At 51.0% G+C, this 23485-nt stretch overlaps 1 protein-coding gene, 1 long non-coding RNA gene and 1 pseudogene across 3 annotated transcripts; all 3 read right to left on the bottom strand.

Moving 5' to 3' along the window:
• Positions 1-1402: 1402 nt before the first annotated feature.
• On the bottom strand, positions 1403-2391 carry LOC138238262 (uncharacterized). The gene is made up of 2 exons (XR_011189336.1): positions 2213-2391; positions 1403-1859 (listed from the first exon to the last, which is right to left on the bottom strand). It is a non-coding gene; the product is annotated as an uncharacterized lncRNA (long non-coding RNA).
• A 3142-nt stretch (positions 2392-5533) lies between these two features.
• On the bottom strand, positions 5534-17091 carry cdipt (CDP-diacylglycerol--inositol 3-phosphatidyltransferase (phosphatidylinositol synthase)). 2 transcript variants are annotated; one of them, XM_069188385.1, is made up of 6 exons: positions 16700-17074; positions 14810-14944; positions 14003-14156; positions 13837-13918; positions 12069-12150; positions 6678-6912 (listed from the first exon to the last, which is right to left on the bottom strand). In XM_069188385.1, exons 1-6 carry the CDS (start codon positions 16740-16742, stop codon positions 6776-6778), a joined length of 633 nt encoding a protein of 210 aa, XP_069044486.1. In that variant the 5' UTR covers positions 16743-17074; the 3' UTR covers positions 6678-6775. The 2 variants fall into 2 exon arrangements, with proteins under 2 accessions (XP_069044485.1, XP_069044486.1); XM_069188384.1 differs by lacking the exon at positions 12069-12150 and having other exon boundaries at positions 5534-6912; positions 16700-17091.
• A 3134-nt stretch (positions 17092-20225) lies between these two features.
• Positions 20226-23441, bottom strand: LOC138238194 (serine/threonine-protein kinase TAO2-like; annotated as a pseudogene).
• Between the last annotated feature and the right edge of the window lie 44 nt (positions 23442-23485).

Here is a 23485-nt window from a genome sequence, read left to right as displayed (position 1 = left end):
CACACACACTGATCCCAGCAGAGACACTGTCTCACACTCAGTTTAACACACACTGATCCCAGCAGAGACACACTGTCTCACACTCATTTTAACACACACACTGATCCCAGCAGAGACACTGTCTCACACTCAGTTTAACACACACACTGATCCCAGCAGAGAGACACTGTCTCACACTCAGTTTAACACACACACACTGATCCCAGCACAGACACTGTCTCACACTCAGTTTAACACACACACTGATCCCAGCAGAGACACTGTCTCACACTCAGTTTAACACACACACTGATCCCAGCAGAGACACTGTCTCACACTCAGTTTAACACACACACTGATCCCAGCACAGACACTGTCTCACACTCAGTTTAACACACACACTGATCCCAGCAGAGACACTGTCTCACACTCAGTTTAACACACACACTGATCCCAGCAGAGACACTGTCTCACACTCAGTTTAACACACACTGATCCCAGCAGAGACACTGTCTCACACTCAGTTTAACACACACACTGATCCCAGCAGAGACACTGTCTCACACTCAGTTTAACACACACACTGATCCCAGCAGAGACGCTGTCTCACACTCAGTTTAACACACACACTGATCCCAGCAGAGACACACTGTCTCACACTCAGTTTAACACACACACTGATCCCAGCAGAGACACACTGTCTCACACTCAGTTTAACACACACTGATCCCAGCAGAGACGCTGTCTCACACTCAGTTTAACACACACACTGATCCCAGCAGAGACGCTGTCTCACACTCAGTTTAACACACACACTGATCCCAGCAGAGACACGCCGTCTCACACTCAGTTTAACACACACACTGATCCCAGCAGAGACACGCCGTCTCGCACTCAGTTTAACACACACACTGATCCCAGCAGAGACACGCCGTCTCGCACTCAGTTTAACACACACTGATCCCAGCAGAGACACACCGTCTCACACTCAGTGGGGGTTGATAGACAGGGGAGAGAGAGAGACAGTGTGTGTGTCAGTACCTGTCTGCTGGGATCAGTGTGTGTGTTAAACTGAGTGTGAGACAGTGTCTCTGCTGGGATCAGTGTGTGTGTTAAACTGAGTGTGAGACAGTGTCTGCTGGGATCAGTGTGTGTGTTTAACTGAGTGTCAGACAGTGTCTCTGCTGGGATCAGTGTGTGTGTGTTAAACTGAGTGTGAGACAGTGTCTGCTGGGATCAGTGTGTGTGTTAAACTGTTGCTGCCTGTGTTTCTCGATCTCTGTCGTTAATACATGATCTACTCTTTTCCCTATAAAGGTGAGTTATAATGACATCAAGGTGCTGGTGGAATAGGAGCTTCAAGTGTTAACTGCACTCTCAAGTCATTCTGAGCCCACCTCTGAATTTCAACAGAGAATTATCCTTTTGAAACGAACATTTCCAGTTTTATTCTATGCAAGCCCCAGCGTCTTAGGAGGAAAGTATGATAAGAAATACATCCGAACAACTACAGATGAGAGATTCTTCCCAGTCATCAAGGAGAGAAATATCATTCAACACTGAGACAGTCATTCTCTCAATTCTGCTAGAACTGAGTGCATCACTCTCCCCAGGCCACTGAAAACCAAAGACATTCCTTTCCAGATCCTGAACACCACGGGTCCCGCTGAGGAACTCGAGGTTCACCTGACTGAACACCTTCTGGGAACCGGACAGTGAAACGAGCAGTTTTCTCCTGTCATCGTTCGACAGCTTCCTGGCACTCTGCGTTCCTGGCCCAGTGCGCGTCGTGTTCCTGCACGTCTCGCGTGAAGGACGTTGTTCGTGGGGCCCTGAGCTCAACCCTCTGATGTCAACTGTCATTCTCGTGTTGGCCAAGTCTTACATGCGTGTAAAGTGAAAAACAAACTGCTTTTAAGAATTTTAAATACTCAAATTCCCCCCAAATATTTTAAAATAAGCTTGGTGAGTAGGTTTATAAACCTCTTTCAGCAGATAGTTGAAGTTCAAGTTTATTGTCATTATACTCATATACTCACACAGGTATATGGTATAACGAAATGCTAGTCAGCTGGCTCTCGGACATAAGTAGTACAAGAAAAACAACAACAACAACAACAATACAATTGTATAACAAAAGAAAGACAGAGACAACAGGCAGTGTGCAAAACAACAACAGGTCACGGGTGATAATACCGTTACAATAGTAGACTTGATTAGTGTGACCCCTCACCCCACACGTCCCCAGCTCTGTGGACAACAGGTGTTCTTGTGTCTCACGCGTCTGGCGCTGCCGTGTCGTGTCGTGTCGTGTCGTGTCGCGTGTAACGCGTGGTGGTTGTTTTCTTTTTCCCACGAGGCGCTTTCAGATGACGCAGCAGCGGCGCGACGCCCTCTTACAGGACACAGAAGAAAATGTAGGAGTTCCGCGTATATTCCTATAGGCACTGTCCGATAAAACTACGACAGTGAATCCGCAGCTCGAACGTTATTAACGTTGCGTTTGAGGTCAGACACAACCATAAGCTGACACGCCGGACCCGTTTCCAAGGGGATTCTCCGATCCTTTTTAAAGAGGGTGAGACTTGTTTTTGAAGTGCACGGACGTTTCAAGCACTCCCCGGTGAAGTGTGTATAATTTTGCCAGCATGACAACGCTATTTAACATTATAAAACGAATGTCCTCTTAAAAGCTCTTTTCTTCTCTCTTTTAAAACACTGAGACCAACAAAAGTGCAAAGGTTCATGGGAAATAAAAACCTTTTTATCTCCATATTTTTTTAATTCTTTATTTGAACAAATATACACAAAGGATCCACAAAAATACAGATCATAAGAACTAATAAGTAACTTTCCTCTTTAAAACAATTCCTACGCTTATACAGCGCGTTTCTGGACACACACACGCAGAGCGCTTTACAGGTCATGGGGATCCCCCCCACCCCCCACCAGTGTGTACCCCCACCTGGGTGATGTTCCAGTATTCTCCCCACACAGCAGCTCTCAGAGCAAGGAGGACAGGTCAGAGGTCATTAATAATAGCCTTTTACTTATATAGCGCCTTTCTGGACGCCCCGCTGGTGGTGGGGATCCCCTCCAGCAGCAGCAGTGTGGAGCCCCACCAGTGCGCTCACACACAGCAGCTCTCAGGGCGAGGAGGACAGGTCAGAGGTCATTAGGGGTTACTAGGAGGCCAGGACTGGTCAAGACCAGGGGGACACTGGGGTAACACACACTGTCTCTCTCTCTCCCCTGTCTATCAACCCCCACAGTACCGACTTCAAGACCTTCATCAGTACTGACACACACACACACACTGTCTCTCTCTCTCCCCTGTGTATCAACCCCCACAGTACCGCCTTCAAGACCTTCATCAGGTACTGACACACACACACTGTCTCTCTCTCTCCCCTGTGTATCAACCCCCACAGTACCGCCTTCAAGACCTTCATCAGGTACTGACACACACACACTGTCTCTCTCTCTCCCCTGTGTATCAACCCCCACAGTACCGCCTTCAAGACCTTCATCAGGTACTGACACACACACACTGTCTCTCTCTCTCCCCTGTGTATCAACCCCCACAGTACCGCCTTCAAGACCTTCATCAGGTACTGACACACACACACACTGTCTCTCTCTCTCCCCTGTGTATCAACCCCCACAGTACCGCCTTCAAGACCTTCAGTGTGTGTGTTAAACTGAGTTAAAACCCAATGGAAACGCGAATTTACAGACCATCCAAGAGCAAAAACGTGACTGTGTGTGTGTGTGTCAGTACTGATGAAGGTCTTGAAGGCGGTACTGTGGGGGTTGATAGACAGGGGAGAGAGAGAGACAGTGTGTGTGTGTCAGTACCTGATGAAGGTCTTGAAGGCGGTACTGTGGGGGTTGATACACAGGGGAGAGAGAGATCACTGTCTCACACTCAGTTTAACACACACACTGATCCCAGCAGAGAGACACTGTCTCACACTCAGTTTAACACACACACACTGATCCCAGCACAGACACTGTCTCACACTCAGTTTAACACACACACTGATCCCAGCAGAGACACTGTCTCACACTCAGTTTAACACACACACTGATCCCAGCAGAGACACACTGTCTCGCACTCAGTTTAACACACACACTGATCCCAGCAGAGACACACTGTCTCACACTCAGTTTAACACACACTGATCCCAGCAGAGACACACTGTCTCACACTCAGTTTAACACACACTGATCCCAGCAGAGACACTGTCTCACACTCAGTTTAACACACACACTGATCCCAGCAGAGACACTGTCTCACACTCAGTTTAACACACACACTGATCCCAGCAGAGACACACTGTCTCACACTCAGTTTAACACACACACTGATCCCAGCAGAGACACTGTCTCACACTCAGTTTAACACACACACTGATCCCAGCAGAGACACGCTGTCTCACAATCAGTTTAACACACACACTGATCCCAGCAGAGACACTGTCTCACTCAGTTTAACACACACACTGATCCCAGCAGAGACACTGTCTCACACTCAGTTTAACACACACACTGATCCCAGCAGAGACACACTGTCTCACACTCAGTTTAACACACACACTGATCCCAGCAGAGACACTGTCTCACACTCAGTTTAACACACACACTGATCCCAGCAGAGACACAGTCTCACACTCAGTTTAACACACACACTGATCCCAGCAGAGACACTGTCTCACACTCAGTTTAACACACACACTGATCCCAGCAGAGACGCTGTCTCACACTCAGTTTAACACACACACTGATCCCAGCAGAGACGCTGTCTCACACTCAGTTTAACACACACACTGATCCCAGCAGAGACACGCTGTCTCACACTCAGTTTAACACACACACTGATCCCAGCAGAGACACTGTCTCACACTCAGTTTAACACACACACTGATCCCAGCAGAGACACTGTCTCACACTCAGTTTAACACACACACTGATCCCAGCAGAGACACACCGTCTCACACTCAGTTTAACACACACACTGATCCCAGCAGAGACACACCGTCTCGCACTCAGTTTAACACACACACTGATCCCAGCAGAGACACTGTCTCACACTCAGTTTAACACACACACTGATCCCAGCAGAGACACTGTCTCACACTCAGTTTAACACACACACTGATCCCAGCAGAGACACTGTCTCACACTCAGTTTAACACACACACTGATCCCAGCAGAGACACTGTCTCACACTCAGTTTAACACACACACTGATCCCAGCAGAGACACTGTCTCACACTCAGTTTAACACACACACTGATCCCAGCAGAGACGCTGTCTCACACTCAGTTTAACACACACACTGATCCCAGCAGAGACACACTGTCTCACACTCAGTTTAACACACACTGATCCCAGCAGAGACACTGTCTCACACTCAGTTTAACACACACACTGATCCCAGGAGAGACACTGTCTCACACTCAGTTCATCACTCAGGCCATCAGGGTGACAAGCTCTTACAGTGCTCTCTAGCTTGATGGGAACAGTACAGTCATGACACAGCGACAGTGGAGAAGTGAAAGGCTGTGGCCACTTTATTAGGAACCCTGGGGTTGTGCAGTTACATTCCCAGTCTGCTGGACATGCAAGCAGGTGGCTGTACAGCCCGAACACCTGGTCCCTGCTACCCATCTCCCGGTCCAGTCCGAACGGACTTCTGGTCCCTCAGTCCCAACTGGGCTTGGTCAGCCATCGCCCCAGGGAGTGACACTGAACACACGTCTACCCACACGTGATGGTTTAACTCTACAACACTCATCAGGACAACTAACGGTTTCACTGGACCCTCTGTCTCTTTACAAATTGCCGATTGGAGGAGAGTTGTGCCCCTCCCCACGACCCCGTGCTGATTGGAGGAGTTGTACGGTCCCTCCCCACAGCTACATGCTGATTGGAGGAGAGGTCTGGTCCCTTCCCAACAGCACAGCCCCCTCAAACCCAGTGCTGACATCTAGACGATAATAATAATAATAATAATAATAATAATAATAATAATAATAATAATAATAATAATAACAATAATAATAATAATAACAATAACAATAATAATACTTTCTCTCTTCACGTCTACATGATCTCAGGGGGTACAGAGGAGAAGCAGCTGTGTTCTGGCCTCAGGGCTTCAAAGTGCTTCACAGTCCCAGGAAGGGTGCTCTCCCCTCCGGACCGGGTCAGAACCAGGCTGGAGGACCAGCAGGGGGGGCTCTCCCTTCCGGACCGGGTCAGAACCAGGCTGGAGGACCAGCAGGGGGTGCTCCCCTCCGGACCGGGTCAGAACCAGGCTGGGGGGCGCTCTCCCCTCCGGACCGGGTCAGAACCAGGCTGGAGGACCAGCAGGGGGCCCTCTCCCCTCTGGACTGGGTCAGAACCAGGCTGGGGGACGCTCTCCCCTCCGGACCGGGTCAGAACCAGGCTGGGGGGCGCTCTCCCCTCTGGACCGGGTCAGAACCGGCCTGGGAGCCCAGCAGGGGGCAGGACACAGTAAGGACAGGGGTGTGGAAGCTGGTGTCCTGAGTACTGGTCATTAAAGACGCCCTGGGGGGGTGGAGTGGGGGGCTGTGGGGTGCAGGGGCCCCCTCCTCTCTGCAAAGCACTCTGGGATGCTGCGAGGCGAAAGGCGCTATATTGACACAAGAAAAGACTAAGACTTTCGTACTGACGGCCCCACCCACCTATTACAATAACAGTGTAACGAGAGATACAGCTCGCGGACAGCGCCTGCCCTCGCCCGCCCTCGCCCGCCCGTCTCCCTCGCTCAGTCGCGCCGCGCCCCCCTCTCCGCGCGGTCGATGGCCGCCAGGTTCCGCGCGGCCGTGACGAGATGGACGACGCTGATCCCAGACTTGAGCACCGCCACTGGAGCGCTGAGGTACAGCAGAGCCTGCAGGAGCACTGGGAGACAGAGAGAGAGACACTGGGGTCAGAGTCACACTGAGAGAGAGAGACAGGGGTCAGAGTCACACTGAGAGAGAGAGAAACTGGGGTCAGAGTCACACTGAGAGAGAGAGACACGGGTCAGAGTCACACTGAGACAGAGAGACACTGGGGTCAGAGTCACACTGAGAGAGAGAGACACTGGGGTCAGAGTCACACTGAGAGAGAGAGACACTGGGGTCAGAGTCACACTGAGAGAGAGAGACACGGGTCAGAGTCACACTGAGAGAGAGAGACAGGGGTCAGAGTCACACTGAGACAGAGAGAGACACTGGGGTCAGAGTCACACTGAGAGAGAGAGACACAGGGGTCAGAGTCACACTGAGAGAGAGACACTGGGGTCAGAGTCACACTGAGACAGAGAGAGACACTGGGGTCAGAGTCACACTGAGAGAAAGAGACACTGGGGTCAGAGTCACACTGAGAGAGAGAGACAGGGGTCAGAGTCACACTGAGACAGAGAGAGACAGGGGTCAGAGTCACACTGAGACAGAGAGAGACAGGGGTCAGAGTCACACTGAGAGAGAGAGACACTGGGGTCAGAGTCACACTGAGACAGAGAGAGACACTGGGGTCAGAGTCACACTGAGACAGAGAGACACTGGGGTCAGAGTCACACTGAGACAGAGAGACAGGGGTCAGAGTCACACTGAGACAGAGAGACACTGGGGTCAGAGTCACACTGAGACAGAGAGACACTGGGGTCAGAGTCACACTGAGACAGAGAGACACTGGGGTCAGAGTCACACTGAGAGAGAGAGACAGGGGTCAGAGTCACACTGAGAGAGAGAGACACTGGGGTCAGAGTCACACTGAGACAGAGAGACACTGGGGTCAGAGTCACACTGAGAGAGAGAGAGACACTGGGGTCAGAGTCACACTGAGAGAGAGAGAGACACTGGGGTCAGAGTCACACTGAGAGAGAGAGACACTGGGGTCAGAGTCACACTGAGAGAGAGAGACACTGGGGTCAGAGTCACACTGAGAGAGAGAGACACTGGGGTCAGAGTCACACTGAGAGAGAGAGACACTGGGGTCAGAGTCACACAGAGAGAGAGACACTGGGGTCAGAGTCACACTGAGAGAGAGAGACACTGGGGTCAGAGTCACACTGAGAGAGAGAGACACTGGGGTCAGAGTCACACTGAGAGAGAGAGACACTGGGGTCAGAGTCACACTGAGAGAGAGAGACACTGGGGTCAGAGTCACACTGAGAGAGAGAGACAGGGGTCAGAGTCACACTGAGAGAGAGAGAGACAGGGGTCAGAGTCACACTGAGAGAGAGAGACACTGGGGTCAGAGTCACACTGAGAGAGAGAGACACTGGGGTCAGAGTCACACTGAGAGAGAGAGACACCGGGGTCAGAGTCACACTGAGAGAGAGAGACACCATCACCATCAGCTCTTCTGGGAGTTTTGACCTGGCAGTGAAGGCACTGAGGGAGAAGGCACTCAGGGCTTTCTACGCAATAAGAAGGAGGCTCTTCAACATCAACCCACCAACAAGAATCTGGCTCCAAATATTTGAAAGTGTAATCCAACCCATTGCCCTATACGGCAGTGAAGTGTGGGGTCCCCTCACAGACCAGGATTACACCCAATGGGACAAACACCCCACAGAAACTCTGCACATGGAGATCTGTAGAATCATCCTCCGTGTGCAGAGAAAAACTCCTAACAACGGGTGCAGGGCCGAATTAGGCCAGTACCCACTATTGATAAACATACAGAAGAGAGTATTAAAGTATTGGCTACACCTAAAAAACAGTGACCAAAATTCCTACCACCACAAAGCCCTGCTGAGCCAAGAGCTGAGCCCAAAACAGAGCCCCCTGAGCCAGCTGGTCCTGAGGCTCACCGACCTGAGCCACACCAACACTAACCAGCCTCAGGACAGCACTGCTAGAGCACCACAACCCAGACTCAACCACATCACAGCACAGATCAAACAGCAATATCTCACACACTGGGACACACACACACAAACACAACATAAACTGGAATGCTACAGAACCTTAAACAGACAATACACACTAGCTGAATATTTGACCAAAATAAAAAATAACAAACAGAAACAGACCCTGACGAAGTACAGGCTCAGTGACCACAACCTGGCCATAGAAACTGGGCGACACAGGCAGACCTGGCTGCCCAGAGAGGACAGGCTGTGCTCCCACTGCCAGCGGGGAGAAATAGAGACAGAGGTGCACTTCCTACTGCACTGTGACAGATACTCTGGGATTAGAGAAACATTCTTCCCGAAATTCAGAAATCTAATCCCAGAGTTCCCACACCTGCCAAAACCACAACAGGTCCCAATCCTACTGGGAGAGGGAGGAGGGAACTCAGTTGATCTGGCAGCCCAGTATGTGATCTCCTGTCACAGCCTGAGGAACAGTGAGTCCGTCTCCCAATAATGCTCCAGCCGCCTACAGTATATGTCGATATTATATAATATGTCTCTGTTGTAAATGTCTGTAACATGTCTGTAGATTTTATTTTACTTCTATTTTTTGTTTTGTTCTATGTTAATTTTATTATTTTTATTTGCTTTGGCAACACTGATTGTACCTATCGGTCATGCTAATAAAGCACCTTGAATTGAATTGAATTGAGAGAGACACTGGGGTCAGAGTCACACTGAGAGAGAGAGACACTGGGGTCAGAGTCACACTGGGAGAGAGAGACACTGGGGTCAGAGTCACACTGAGAGAGAGAGACACTGGGGTCAGAGTCACACTGAGACAGCAGCCCCTGTTCTGCTGTCGCCCACAGAACAGGGGCTGCAGCAGAACCTGGCACTGCTGGAGCAGTACTGTCAGACCTGGGCACTGACAGTCAATCTGGACAAGACCAGAGTTATGGTTTTCCAGAAGAAAGCCAGACCTCAGGGAAACAGGTACAAATTCACACTGAACAAGAACACATTGGAGCACACATCCAGCTACACATATCTCGGTCTCACCATCAGCTCTTCCGGGAGTTTTGACCTGGCAGTGAAGGCACTGAGGGAGAAGGCACTCAGGGCTTTCTACGCAATAAGAAGGAGGCTCTTCAACATCAACCCACCAACAAGAATCTGGCTCCAAATATTTGAAAGTGTAATCCAACCCATTGCCCTATACGGCAGTGAAGTTTGGGGTCCCCTCACAGACCAGGATTACACCCAATGGGACAAACACCCCACAGAAACTCTGCACATGGAGATCTGTAGAATCATCCTCCGTGTGCAGAGAAAAACTCCTAACAACGGGTGCAGGGCCGAATTAGGCCAGTACCCACTATTGATAAACATACAGAAAAGAATATTAAAGTATTGGCTACACCTAAAAAACAGCGACCAAAATTCCTACCACCACAAAGCCCTGCTGAGCCAAGAGCTGAGCCCAAAACAGAGCCCCCTGAGCCAGCTGGTCCTGAGGCTCACCGACCTGAGCCACACCAACACTAACCAGCCTCAGGACAGCACTGCTAGAGCACCACAACCCAGACTCAACCACATCACAGCACAGATCAAACAGCAATATCTCACACACTGGGACACACACACACAAACACAACATAAACTGGAATGCTACAGAACCTTAAACAGACAATACACACTAGCTGAATATTTGACCAAAATAAAAAATAACAAACAGAAACAGACCCTGACGAAGTACAGGCTCAGTGACCACAACCTGGCCATAGAAACTGGGCGACACAGGCAGACCTGGCTGCCCAGAGAGGACAGGCTGTGCTCCCACTGCCAGCGGGGAGAAATAGAGACAGAGGTGCACTTCCTACTGCACTGTGACAGATACTCTGGGATTAGAGAAACATTCTTCCCGAAATTCAGAAATCTAATCCCAGAGTTCCCACACCTGCCAAAACCACAACAGGTCCCAATCCTACTGGGAGAGGGAGGAGGGAACTCAGTTGATCTGGCAGCCCAGTATGTGATCTCCTGTCACAGCCTGAGGAACAGTGAGTCCGTCTCCCAATAATGCTCCAGCTGCCTACAGTATGTCAATATTATATAATATGTCTTTGTTGTAAATGTCTGTAACATGTCTGTAGATTTTATTTTACTTCTATTTTTTGTTTTGTTCTATGTTAATTTTATTATTTTTATTTGCTTTGGCAACACTGATTGTACCCATCGGTCATGCTAATAAAGCACCTTGAATTGAATTGAATTGAATTGAGAGAGACACTGGGGTCAGAGTCACACTGAGACAGAGAGACACGGGTCAGAGTCACACTGAGAGAGAGAGACACTGGGGTCAGAGTCACACTGAGAGAGAGAGACACTGGGGTCAGAGTCACACTGAGAGAGAGACACTGGGGTCAGAGTCACACTGAGACAGAGAGACACTGGGGTCAGAGTCACACTGAGAGAGAGAGAGACACTGGGGTCAGAGTCACACAGAGAGAGAGAGACGGGTCAGAGTCACACTGAGAGAGAGAGACACTGGGGTCAGAGTCACACTGGGAGAGAGAGAGACACTGGGGTCAGAGTCACACTGAGAGAGAGAGACACTGGGGTCAGAGTCACACTGAGAGAGAGAGACACTGGGGTCAGAGTCACACTGAGAGAGAGAGACACTGGGGTCAGAGTCACACTGAGAGAGAGAGACACTGGGGTCAGAGTCACACTGAGACAGAGAGACACTGGGGTCAGAGTCACACTGAGACAGAGAGACACTGGGGTCAGAGTCACACAGAGAGAGAGAGACGGGTCAGAGTCACACTGAGACAGAGAGACACTGGGGTCAGAGTCACACTGAGAGAGAGAGACAGGGGTCAGAGTCACACTGAGACAGAGAGACACTGGGGTCAGAGTCACACTGAGACAGAGAGACACTGGGGTCAGAGTCACACTGAGACAGAGAGACACTGGGGTCAGAGTCACACTGAGACAGAGAGACACTGGGGTCAGAGTCACACTGAGACAGAGAGACACTGGGGTCAGAGTCACACTGAGACAGAGAGACACTGGGGTCAGAGTCACACTGAGACAGAGAGACACTGGGGTCAGAGTCACACTGAGACAGAGAGACACAGGGGTCAGAGTCACACTGAGACAGAGAGACACAGGGGTCAGAGTCACACACACACACACACACACTTACCCGGTGGATCTTGGATGAAGTGGAGCACATACAGCAGGCAGTAGAATAACTCATTTCCAGAGCACATCAAGAACAGCACCGTCTGAGAGAGAGAGGGGTTAATACAGACACACTGACTGGACACTCCAGTACATCAACACTGCACTGAGAGAGAGAGAGGGGTTAATACACACACACTGACTGGACACTCCAGTACATTAACACTGCACTGAGAGAGAGAGAGGGGTTAATACACACACACTGACTGGACACTCCAGTACATTAACACTGCACTGAGAGAGAGAGGGGTTAATACACACACACTGACTGGACACTCCAGTACATTAACACTGCACTGAGAGAGAGAGGGGTTAATACACACACACTGACTGGACACTCCAGTACATTAACACTGCACTGAGAGAGAGAGAGGGGTTAATACACACACTGACTGGACACTCCAGTAAATTAACACTGCACTGAGAGAGAGAGAGAGAGAGGGGTTAATACAGACACACTGACTGGACACTCCAGTACATTAACACTGCACTGAGAGAAAGTGGGGTTAATACAGACACATTGACTGGACACTCCAGTACATTAACACTGCACTGAGAGAGAGAGAGGGGTTAATACACACACACTGACTGGACACTCCAGTACATTAACACTGCACTGAGAGAGAGAGAGAGGGGTTAATACACACACACTGACTGGACACTCCAGTACATTAACACTGCACTGAGAGAGAGAGGGGTTAATACACACACACTGACTGGGACACTCCAGTACATTAACACTGCACTGAGAGAGAGAGAGGGGTTAATACACACACACTGACTGGACACTCCAGTACATTAACACGGCACTGAGAGAGAGAGAGGGGTTAATACACACACACTGACTGGACACTCCAGTACATTAACACGGCACTGAGAGAGAGAGAGGGGTTAATACACACACTGACTGGACACTCCAGTATATTAACATTGCACTGAGAGAGAGAGAGAGGGGTTAATACAGACACACTGACTGGGCACTCCAGTACATTAACACTGCACTGAGAGAGAGTGGGGTTAATACAGACACACTGACTGGACACTCCAGTACATTAACACTGCACTGAGAGAGAGAGAGGGGTTAATACACACACACTGACTGGACACTCCAGTACATTAACACTGCACTGAGAGAGAGAGAGGGGTTAATACACACACACTGACTGGACACTCCAGTACATTAACACTGCACTGAGAGAGAGAGAGGGGTTAATACACACACACTGACTGGACACTCCAGTACATTAACACTGCACTGAGAGAGAGAGGGGTTCATACAGACACACTGACTGGACACTCCAGTACATTAACACTGCACTGAGAGAGAGAGGGGTTCATACAGACACACTGACTGGACACTCCAGTACATTAACACTGCACTGAGAGAGAGAGGGGTTAATACACACACACTGACTGGACACTCCAGTACATGAACACTGCACTGAGAGGAGATCACAGAGAATCCCTCAGTATTAAGAACACAACAGGAGAGGAGACACAGTGAGAGAGAGAGGAGATAACATGATCACTCAGTAATGGACAAGACAGGAGACAGAGAGAGGGGAGATGACAAGCTCCTGAGTATGAGCACACAGTGGAGACAGCCGACTCCAGAGATCGACTCTCTCTGCCAGCAGCTGGACCTGTTCCAGGGCGTGCACGTATGTAAATAGATATATAGGTCTGTACTGGAAGACGTTGTTCCCAGAGGGTAGCCGACAGCTGCTCACCCGCGAGGTGTAGTAGACTCTGAGCAGGGGGTTTCCAGACAGGTCGATGGTCTTGTGGCTGGAGCTGCCCTTCATGATCGAGCTGCAGGGCAGAGAGGGACACAGGGTCAGGGGTCAGGGGTCAGGGGTCAGGGGCCAGGGGCCAGGGGCCACCCCGCGGACTCACCTGTGCAGGTGCAGCCAGTGGGAGGCCACATCCAGGGTCATGCTGAGCTGGAAGAGGAAGGTGCATTGTGGGTAGAGGAGGGAGAGGTTGACCAGCAGGCACATGGTGACACAGCGGTCAGTCAGCATGTCGAGCATCGCCCCGAACTTCGTCCCTGAGAGAGAGAGACAGACAGACAGGCAGAGAGAGTGAGACAGAGAGACAGACTCTCCTGGTGCTCAGGGAGTTCAGGTGGAGGTACAGTACCCTGGTTCATTGAGAGAGACACACACAGACAGACAGACTCTCCTGATGCTCAGGGAGTTCAGGCGGAGGTACAGTACCCTGGTTCAGCGATTGAGAGAGACACACACAGACAGACAGACTCTCCTGGTGCTCAGGGAGTTCAGGCAGAGGTACAGTACCCTGGTTCAGCGATCAAGAGAGAGACACACACAGACAGACTCTCCTGATGCTCAGGGAGTTCAGGCGGAGGTACAGTACCCTGGTTCAGCGACTGAGAGAGACACACAGACAGACAGACTCTCCTGGTGCTCAGGGAGTTCAGGCGGAGGTACAGTACCCTGGTTCAGCGATCGAGAGAGAGAGACACAGACAGACAGACTCTCCTGATGCTCAGGGAGTTCAGGCGGAGGTACAGTACCCTGGTTCAGCGATCAAGAGAGAGAGACACACACAGACAGACAGACTCTCCTGATGCTCAGGGAGTTCAGGCGGAGGTACAGTACCCTGGTTCAGCGATCGAGAGAGACACACAGACAGACAGACTCTCCTGATGCTCAGGGAGTTCAGGCGGAGGTACAGTACCCTGGTTCAGCGATCGGGCTGCCATTCCATCAAACGCATCCAGCAGGGCACTGATCAGGTAACTGATGATGGCGGGAACAGGACTGGTGGGCATGAAGTACAGGGCCAGGAGAGCCAGTGCAATCCGGGCATAGCCTGAGAGAGAGAGGGGTTAATCCCCATCAACACTGCACTGAGAGAGAGAGGGGTTAATCCCCATCAACACTACACTGAGAGAGAGGGAGGGGTTAATACACACACACTGACTGGACACTCCAGTACATTAACACTGCACTGAGAGAGAGAGAGGGGTTAATACAGACACACTGACTGGACACTCCAGTACATTAACACTGCACTTAGAGAGAGAGGGGTTAATACACACACACTGACTGGGCACTCCAGTACATCAACACTGCACTGAGAGAGAGAGGGGTTCATACAGACACACTGACTGGACACTCCAGTACATTAACACTGCACTGAGAGAGAGAGGGGTTAATACACACACACTGACTTGACACTCCAGTACATTAACACTGCACTGAGAGAGAGAGGGGTTCATACAGACACACTGACTGGACACTCCAGTACATTAACACTGCACTGAGAGAGAGGGGTTAATACACACACACTGACTGGACACTCCAGTACATCAACACTGCACTGAGAGAGAGAGGGGTTCATACAGACACACTGACTGGACACTCCAGTACATTAACACTGCACTGAGATAGAGAGACGGGTTAATACAGACACACTGACTGGACACTCCAGTACATGAACACTGCACTGAGAGAGAGAGGGGTTAATACAGACACACTGACTGGACACTCCAGTACATTAACACTGCAGTGAGAGAGAGAGGGGTTAATACAGACACACTGACTGGACACTCCAGTACATTAACACTGCACTGAGAGAGAGGGGTTCATACACACACACTGACTGGACACTCCAGTACATTAACACTGCACTGAGAGAGAGGGGTTCATACAGACACACTGACTGGACACTCCAGTACATTAACACTGCACTGAGAGAGAGAGGGGTTCATACACACACACTGACTGGACACTCCAGTACATTAACACTGCACTGAGAGAGAGAGGGGTTAATACACACACACTGACTGGACACTCCAGTACATTAACACTGCACTGAGAGAGAGGGGTTAATACACACACACTGACTGGACACTCCAGTACATTAACACTGCACTGAGAGAGAGAGGGGTTCATACAGACACACTGACTGGACACTCCAGTACATTAACACTGCACTGAGATAGAGAGACGGGTTAATACAGACACACTGACTGGACACTCCAGTACATGAACACTGCACTGAGAGAGAGAGGGGTTAATACAGACACACTGACTGGACACTCCAGTACATTAACACTGCAGTGAGAGAGAGAGGGGTTAATACAGACACACTGACTGGACACTCCAGTACATTAACACTGCACTGAGAGAGAGGGGTTCATACACACACACTGACTGGACACTCCAGTACATTAACACTGCCACTGAGAGAGAGAGGGGTTCATACACACACACTGACTGGACACTCCAGTACATTAACACTGCACTGAGAGTGCAGGGTGTACAGACCAGTCCAGTAGAACACAAACCAGTGGTGCATAGACCAGTCCATACCAGACCACTGTAACACAGTCCAGTCCAGATCAGTGGCGCACAGTCCAGTCCAGTCCAGTCCAGTGGAGCACAGAGTAGTACAGCCCAGTGACGCACAGTCCAGTCCAGTCCAGTGGCGCACGAGCAGACCAGTCCAGTCCCAGTCCAGTCCAGTCGAGTCCAGTCCAGTGGCGCACAGAGCAGTCCAGCGCAGCGCATCAGTAATAAACTGTGTAGAACAGGGAAAGAGACGACGCGCAGGCGGGCTCACCGATCAGGTTGGGGACGAAGAGGAAGATGTTCTCCTCCGCCATGGTGCTGCAGCTGCAGACGAGCGAGGCGTCCGGACCCGCTCTCCTCCGGATACGGACCCAGAACCGGCCCTTAACGTGACGTCACCGCCGCGGACGGCTCCACTCTCACAGGAGGCGGGGGGGGGGTTGTGCCTCGCTTCCAGAGGAGCGTGAGGACTCGGGTCTTTGAACCGTATCGCGTGGGTGACTACGTCCGGACCAGAAGATGTACAAGTCATCCGATCCGATCAGATCTGAGGTCCCGCTGCCGAAACACGTCCCCGAGCGCCACTGTGGGAATATTTTTCATGTCCTCCCTCGCCGCCCCCCGTCAAGCGGCCCGACTTGCGAGGCTCCGTCCGGAAGGCGCGGCGGACGATACCAAACTCTCCAGGCAGGGGGGGGGGGAGAGGATTGGTTTTTCGCTTGAAACCGTCACGATCTGTCTAATTATCCGGCTCCCTCCTCGCTGAAACCATCAGCTCATATCGCTGAGAGTCTGGATACGGTCTTTCAAAGTCTCTGCTCCTGCCATTCGCGCGTCGACGCTGTCGGTGCGACCCCGCGTCGGGATCCGAGCCGCCCGGAGGAGACGCGCTCAACGCCCCCGCACCGGGCTCGTGTGTGGCGTGGTGCAGTCCAGGCCTTACAGGTTGCAGATGGCTCGGTTTTTCCACGGTCGAGTCCTGTTAGGGTCCAGTGTGTGTGTGTGTCTCTCTATACCAGTGCACCGCAGAAACACACACACACACACACGGATCGGGGAAGGAAACCGAGGCCAACGCAGGGAGAACATGCAAACTCCACACAGACAGCACCCCAGGGCCCAGTGCTGACCCCTGCCCAGTGAATCAGTTATCACATTGAAGTAAATCAATATTTAATAATAATTCTTTATGCTTCTACAGCGCTTTCCTGGACACCTCACTCAGAGCTCCTTACAGTAGGGGGGTCCCCTCCCCACCCGTGTGTACCCCACCTGGTCTTCTCCCACACAGCAGCTCTCAGAGCGAGGAGGACAGGTCAGAGGTCATTAATAATAGCCTTATACTTATATAGCGCCTTTCTGGACGCCCCGCTGGTGGTGGGGATCCCCTCCAGCAGCAGCAGTGTGGAGCCCCACCAGTGCGCTCACACACAGCAGCTCTCAGGGCGAGGAGGACAGGTCAGAGGTCATTAGGGGTTACTAGGAGGCCAGGACTGGTCAAGACCAGGGGGACACCGGGGTAACACCCCGACTCTTTTATAGAGACACCCCGGGATTGTTCATGAGCACAGAGAGTCAGGACCCCGGTTTCACGTCTCATCTGAAGGACGGAGCCTTCTTCCAGTCCAGTGTCCCCCTCAGTGTCCAGCCCTACTCTTTTATAGCTCACCATCACTGGACTGGGGCATCAGGACCACACAGAGCGCAGGGAGAGAGCGCCCCCTGCTGGCCCCACTCACCCCTCTCCCAGGAGTCTCCCTCCAGGTACTGGCCAGGCTCCCCTGCTGGGCTCCAGTGGGCTGGGAGCTGGGAGAGAGCGCCCCCTGCTGGCCCCACTCACCCCTCTCCCAGGAGTCTCCCCTCCAGGTACTGGCCAGGCTCCCCCTGCTGGGCTCCAGTGGGCTGGGAGCTGGGAGAGAGCGCCCCCTGCTGGGCTCCAGTGGGCTGGGAGCTGGGAGCTGCAGGTGTATTTGATCAGACTCATTACATAATGAAGGAACACAAATAAAAGATTTCAGACTGAGAAAAACTTTTTTTTAGTTTTTTAATTAAGTCTCTTTTGTTTCTGTTTATAACGGCTATTCACATTATTATGAACATTACAACGAGTTTCACATAAAATCATTAACTCTTCTTAAAACAGATTTCTTTTGTTAATCGTCTTGTTTTTCTTTTTTGAGTGTTTTTTTAAGTTCTCGGTTAAGTTTCTGTACAGACAGTCCGTTTATAACAACCCGACACCACCCCCCACCCCCCCACAGCGCCCCCAGCGGCGGGGAACGCTACTGCAGCCCCTCACTTGTAACGACTCGTAAAACGCAATTGGCAATTTTAAATTATAGTTTTAAAAAAAAGTCCAACCCAGCAAGACCTCCTCTCCGCAGCCTCTGGGGTTCTGCGTGAAATGTCCGGTCCCCTGGCGGCTCCGAGCTCGTCTGCGGCGCCAGACTCCGGCTTGGACCACTTTAGCCAGTTTTAAACAGCGCCGCCCCGTGGTTATGATCAGGTAATACTCGGTTTTTAAAAAAAAAACAAACTACAACACCCACAATGCACTGCCCTTTGACACCAAAGCTAAAGACAAACAGGGAATGCCGGGAACTGTAGTCCTGTTGTACTTCTCTCTCCCGTCTTCGGCGGCTCGAAACTCTGCCCCCCGCCCCCTAGCGGACGTGCTCGGCATCACACAAGTCAACTGTTCTCGTAGGCATTAGAAAAAGTTATCAACTGAAAAACGGTTAGTGTGAAACATAAATATAACAATAACATTAATAGCAGTTACAAAATTATAATAAAAAACACTTTCAGAAACATCTTCCAGAACCTGGAGTAACTTTCGTTATTTCATCATCAATATCGTTGGCTGCAGGGACAGCGACTTCGATGCAAGAACGAGGCTCTCGTTTCAGGAGCTGGAAATGAATGAGCTGTGCAGTGTCTTGAGCTGAGGGTCCCAAACTCTACTGCACCCCTGTACACTCCAGCCTGACCCATGTAAACTGTCACTCCTGAACACCGACACCCTGTCTCTCTCAATCTGAGAGCCTGTCTGGGTCTCTGTGTCTCTCCCTCTCTCTGTCTGTGTCTTTGAGTCTGTCTGAGTCTCTGTGCCTGTCTGTCTCTCTGTCCGATTCTCTGTACCCGTCTGTATTTCTGTCTGGGTCTCTGTGTCTCTCCCTCTCTCTGTGTCTGAGTCTCTGTGCCTGTCTGTCTCTCTGTCCGAGTCTCTGTACCCGTCTGTATTTCTGAGTCTCTGTGCCTGTCTGTCTCTCTGTCCGATTCTCTGTACCCGTCTGTCTGAGCCTCTGTATCTGTCTGAGTCTCTGTGCCCGTCTGTCTGTCTGTCTGTGATATGAACAATACCAACAGCAGCTCCAGGCAGGACGTCTGTGACTCCGTGAGGAACTCCACTCAGGTCAGCGACGCCCGAAACCTCCAACGTTTCCCACAAGGGGTCTTAAACCAGTTTGGGTGGGTCAGTAACTCCAGGGTGGGTCAGCTGGGTCTCTCTCCAGGGGCTCAGATCCAGCCCCACTCAGCTCCCAGACCACAGAGAGATTCCTGACACTGCCACCGCATCCTGCTGACAAGAGATAAGACACGCACACAAGCACTTACAGATACTGTCCGGCCAACACATGCTTCTCCAGAGCCATCCCTTTAAGAGTTCTTAAAGCGACAGCTGCAGTTTAGTCCTCCGAGCCACACGATGGCAGTGTTGAAAATCTTTAAAAAACCCTGTTAAAAATCTCCTCCGGGATCAACCGCCGAATTGTCTTTGACGTCTTCCAGACGTCTTCCAGTACAGACCTATATATCTATTTACATACGTACACGCCCTGGAACAGGTCCAGCTGCTGGCAGAGAGAGTCGATCTCGGGAGTCGGCTGTCTCCACTGTGTGCTCATACTCAGGAGCTTGTCATCTCCCCTCTCTCTGTGTGTCTCCTGTCTTGTCCATTACTGAGTGATCCTGTTATCGCCTCTCTCCTTCACTGTGTCTCCTCTCCTGTTGTGTTCTTAATACTGAGGGATTCTCTGTGATCTCCTCTCAGTGCAGTGTTCATGTACTGGAGTGTCCAGTCAGTGTGTGTGTATGAACCCCTCTCTCTCTCAGTGCAGTGTTAATGTACTGGAGTGTCCAGTCAGTGTGTCTGTATTAACCCCTCTCTCTCTCAGTGCAGTGTTAATGTACTGGAGTGTCCAGTCAGTGTGTGTGTATTAACCCCTCTCTCTCTCAGTGCAGTGTTAATGTACTGGGGTGTCCAGTCAGTGTGTCTGTATTAACCCCTCTCTCTCTCTCAGTGCAGTGTTAATGTACTGGGGTGTCAAGTCAGTGTGTGTGTATTAACCCCTCTCTCTCTCAGTGCAGTGTTAATGTACTGGAGTGTCCAGTCAGTGTGTGAGTATTAACCCCTCTCTCTCTCTCAGTGCAGTGTTAATATACTGTAGTGTCCAGTCAGTGTGTCTGTATTAACCCCTCTCTCTCTCTCAGTGCAGTGTTAATATACTGTAGTGTCCAGTCAGTGTGTCTGTATTAACCCCTCTCTCTCTCAGTGCAGTGTTAATGTACTGGAGTGTCCAGTCAGTGTGTGTGTATTAACCCCTCTCTCTCTCAGGGCAGTGTTAATGTACTGGAGTGTCCAGTCAGTGTGTCTGTATTAACCCCTCTCTCTCAGTGCAGTGTTAATGTACTGGAGTGTCCAGTCAGTGTGTGTGTATTAACCCCTCTCTCTCTCAGTGCAGTGTTAATGTACTGGAGTGTCCAGTCAGTTTGTCTGTATTAACCCCTCTCTCTCTCAGTGCAGTGTTAATATACTGTAGTGTCCAGTCAGTGTGTGTGTATTAACCCCTCTCTCTCTCAGTGCAGTGTTAATGTACTGGAGTGTCCAGTCAGTTTGTCTGTATTAACCCCTCTCTCTCTCAGTGCAGTGTTAATATACTGTAGTGTCCAGTCAGTGTGTCTGTATTAACCCCTCTCTCTCTCAGTGCAGTGTTAATGTACTGGAGTGTCCAGTCAGTGTGTGTGTATTAACCCCTCTCTCTCTCAGTGCAGTGTTAATGTACTGGAGTGTCCAGTCAGTGTGTCTGTATTAACCCCTCTCTCTCTCAGTGCAGTGTTCATGTACTGGAGTGTCCAGTCAGTGTGTCTGTATTAACCCCTCTCTCTCTCAGTGCAGTGTTAATGTACTGGAGTGTCCAGTCAGTGTGTGTGTATTAACCCCTCTCTCTCTCAGTGCAGTGTTAATGTACTGGAGTGTCCAGTCAGGGTGCGTGTATTAACCCCTCTCTCTCTCTCAGTGCAGTGTTAATGTACTGGAGTGTCCAGTCAGTGTGTGTGTATGAACCCCTCTCTCTCTCAGTGCAGTGTTAGTGTACTGGAGTGTCCAGTCAGTGTGTGTGTATTAACCCCTCTCTCTCTCAGTGTAGTGTTAATGTACTGGAGTGTCCAGTCAGTGTGTCTGTATTAACCCCTCTCTCTCTCAGTGCAGTGTTAATGTACTGGAGTGTCCAGTCAGTGTGTGTGTATTAACCCCCCTCTCTCTCAGTGCAGTGTTAATGTACTGGAGTGTCCAGTCAGTGTGTGTGTATTAACCCCTCTCTCTCTCAGTGCAGTGTTAATGTACTGGAGTGTCCAGTCAGTGTGTGTGTATTAACCCCTCTCTCTCTCAGTGCAGTGTTAATATACTGTAGTGTCCAGTCAGTGTGTCTGTATTAACCCCTCTCTCTCTCAGTGCAGTGTTAATGTACTGGAGTGTCCAGTCAGTGTGTGTGTATTAACCCCTCTCTCTCTCAGTGCAGTGTTAATGTACTGGAGTGTCCAGTCAGTGTGTCTGTATTAACCCCTCTCTCTCTCAGTGCAGTGTTCATGTACTGGAGTGTCCAGTCAGTGTGTCTGTATTAACCCCTCTCTCTCTCAGTGCAGTGTTAATGTACTGGAGTGTCCAGTCAGTGTGTCTGTATTAACCCCTCTCTCTCTCAGTGCAGTGTTAATGTACTGGAGTGTCCAGTCAGTGTGTGTGTATTAACCCCTCTCTCTCTCAGTGCAGTGTTAATGTACTGGAGTGTCCAGTCAGGGTGCGTGTATTAACCCCTCTCTCTCTCTCAGTGCAGTGTTAATGTACTGGAGTGTCCAGTCAGTGTGTGTGTATGAACCCCTCTCTCTCTCAGTGCAGTGTTAGTGTACTGGAGTGTCCAGTCAGTGTGTGTGTATTAACCCCTCTCTCTCTCAGTGTAGTGTTAATGTACTGGAGTGTCCAGTCAGTGTGTCTGTATTAACCCCTCTCTCTCTCAGTGCAGTGTTAATGTACTGGAGTGTCCAGTCAGTGTGTGTGTATTAACCCCCCTCTCTCTCAGTGCAGTGTTAATGTACTGGAGTGTCCAGTCAGTGTGTGTGTATTAACCCCTCTCTCTCTCAGTGCAGTGTTAATGTACTGGAGTGTCCAGTCAGTGTGTGTGTATTAACCCCTCTCTCTCTCAGTGCAGTGTTAATGTACTGGAGTGTCCAGTCAGTGTGTGTGTATTAACCCCTCTCTCTCTCTCAGTGCAGTGTTAATGTACTGGAGTGTCCAGTCAGTGTGTGTGTATTAACCCCTCTCTCTCTCAGTGCAGTGTTGATGTACTGGAGTGTCCGTCGGTGTGTCTGCACGAACCCGTCTCTCTCTCTAGGAGTAAGACAGGTGGGAGCCGTTGGAGATGTGTGAGGTGACGGAGGTGCTGCGGCTCAGCCCCCCCTCCCCGCCGGCCCCCGCGCCCCCCCCGGAGGCGGTGCGCCTCAGCGGCTGGGGGCTGTTCCTCAGGGCCAGCATGCTGGAGCCCCGGAGCCCCAGCCCCCCCCCGCCGCCCCCGCCGCCCCCCCCGCCGCCCTGCGAGGAGGAGGAGGAGGAGGAGGAGGGCGGGGAGTGCTGGGAGGAGGAGGGCGGCGGGGGGCGGCGGCGGGGGCAGCAGGGCCAGGGGCTGGGAGGAGGAGTGGGAGGGGGGGCAGGTGGGCCCGGTCCCGGTCCAGGTCCCGGTACAGCAGCGGCGTGCTCTGGTGGTGGTGGTGGTGGTGGGCCAGG

Source organism: Lepisosteus oculatus, chromosome 4 (assembly GCF_040954835.1).
Source record: "Lepisosteus oculatus isolate fLepOcu1 chromosome 4, fLepOcu1.hap2, whole genome shotgun sequence".
Classification (NCBI taxonomy): domain Eukaryota; kingdom Metazoa; phylum Chordata; class Actinopteri; order Semionotiformes; family Lepisosteidae; genus Lepisosteus; species Lepisosteus oculatus.
This window is presented reverse-complemented; position numbering and strand designations above follow the sequence as displayed.

Bases quoted from the DNA above. Each gene is read 5' to 3' on its own strand.
- cdipt (XM_069188384.1), bottom strand. From the start codon at position 16,742: ATGGCGGAGGAGAACATCTTCCTCTTCGTCCCCAACCTGATCG. The intron at 14,945-16,699 runs GTGAGCCCGCCT...TCTCTCTCTCAG, and splicing joins CTTCGTCCCCAACCTGATCG to GCTATGCCCGGATTGCACTG. The intron at 6,913-13,836 runs GTGAGCAGCTGT...TCTGTCTCCCAG, and splicing joins GAGTCTACTACACCTCGCGG to TGCTCCTGCAGGCTCTGCTG.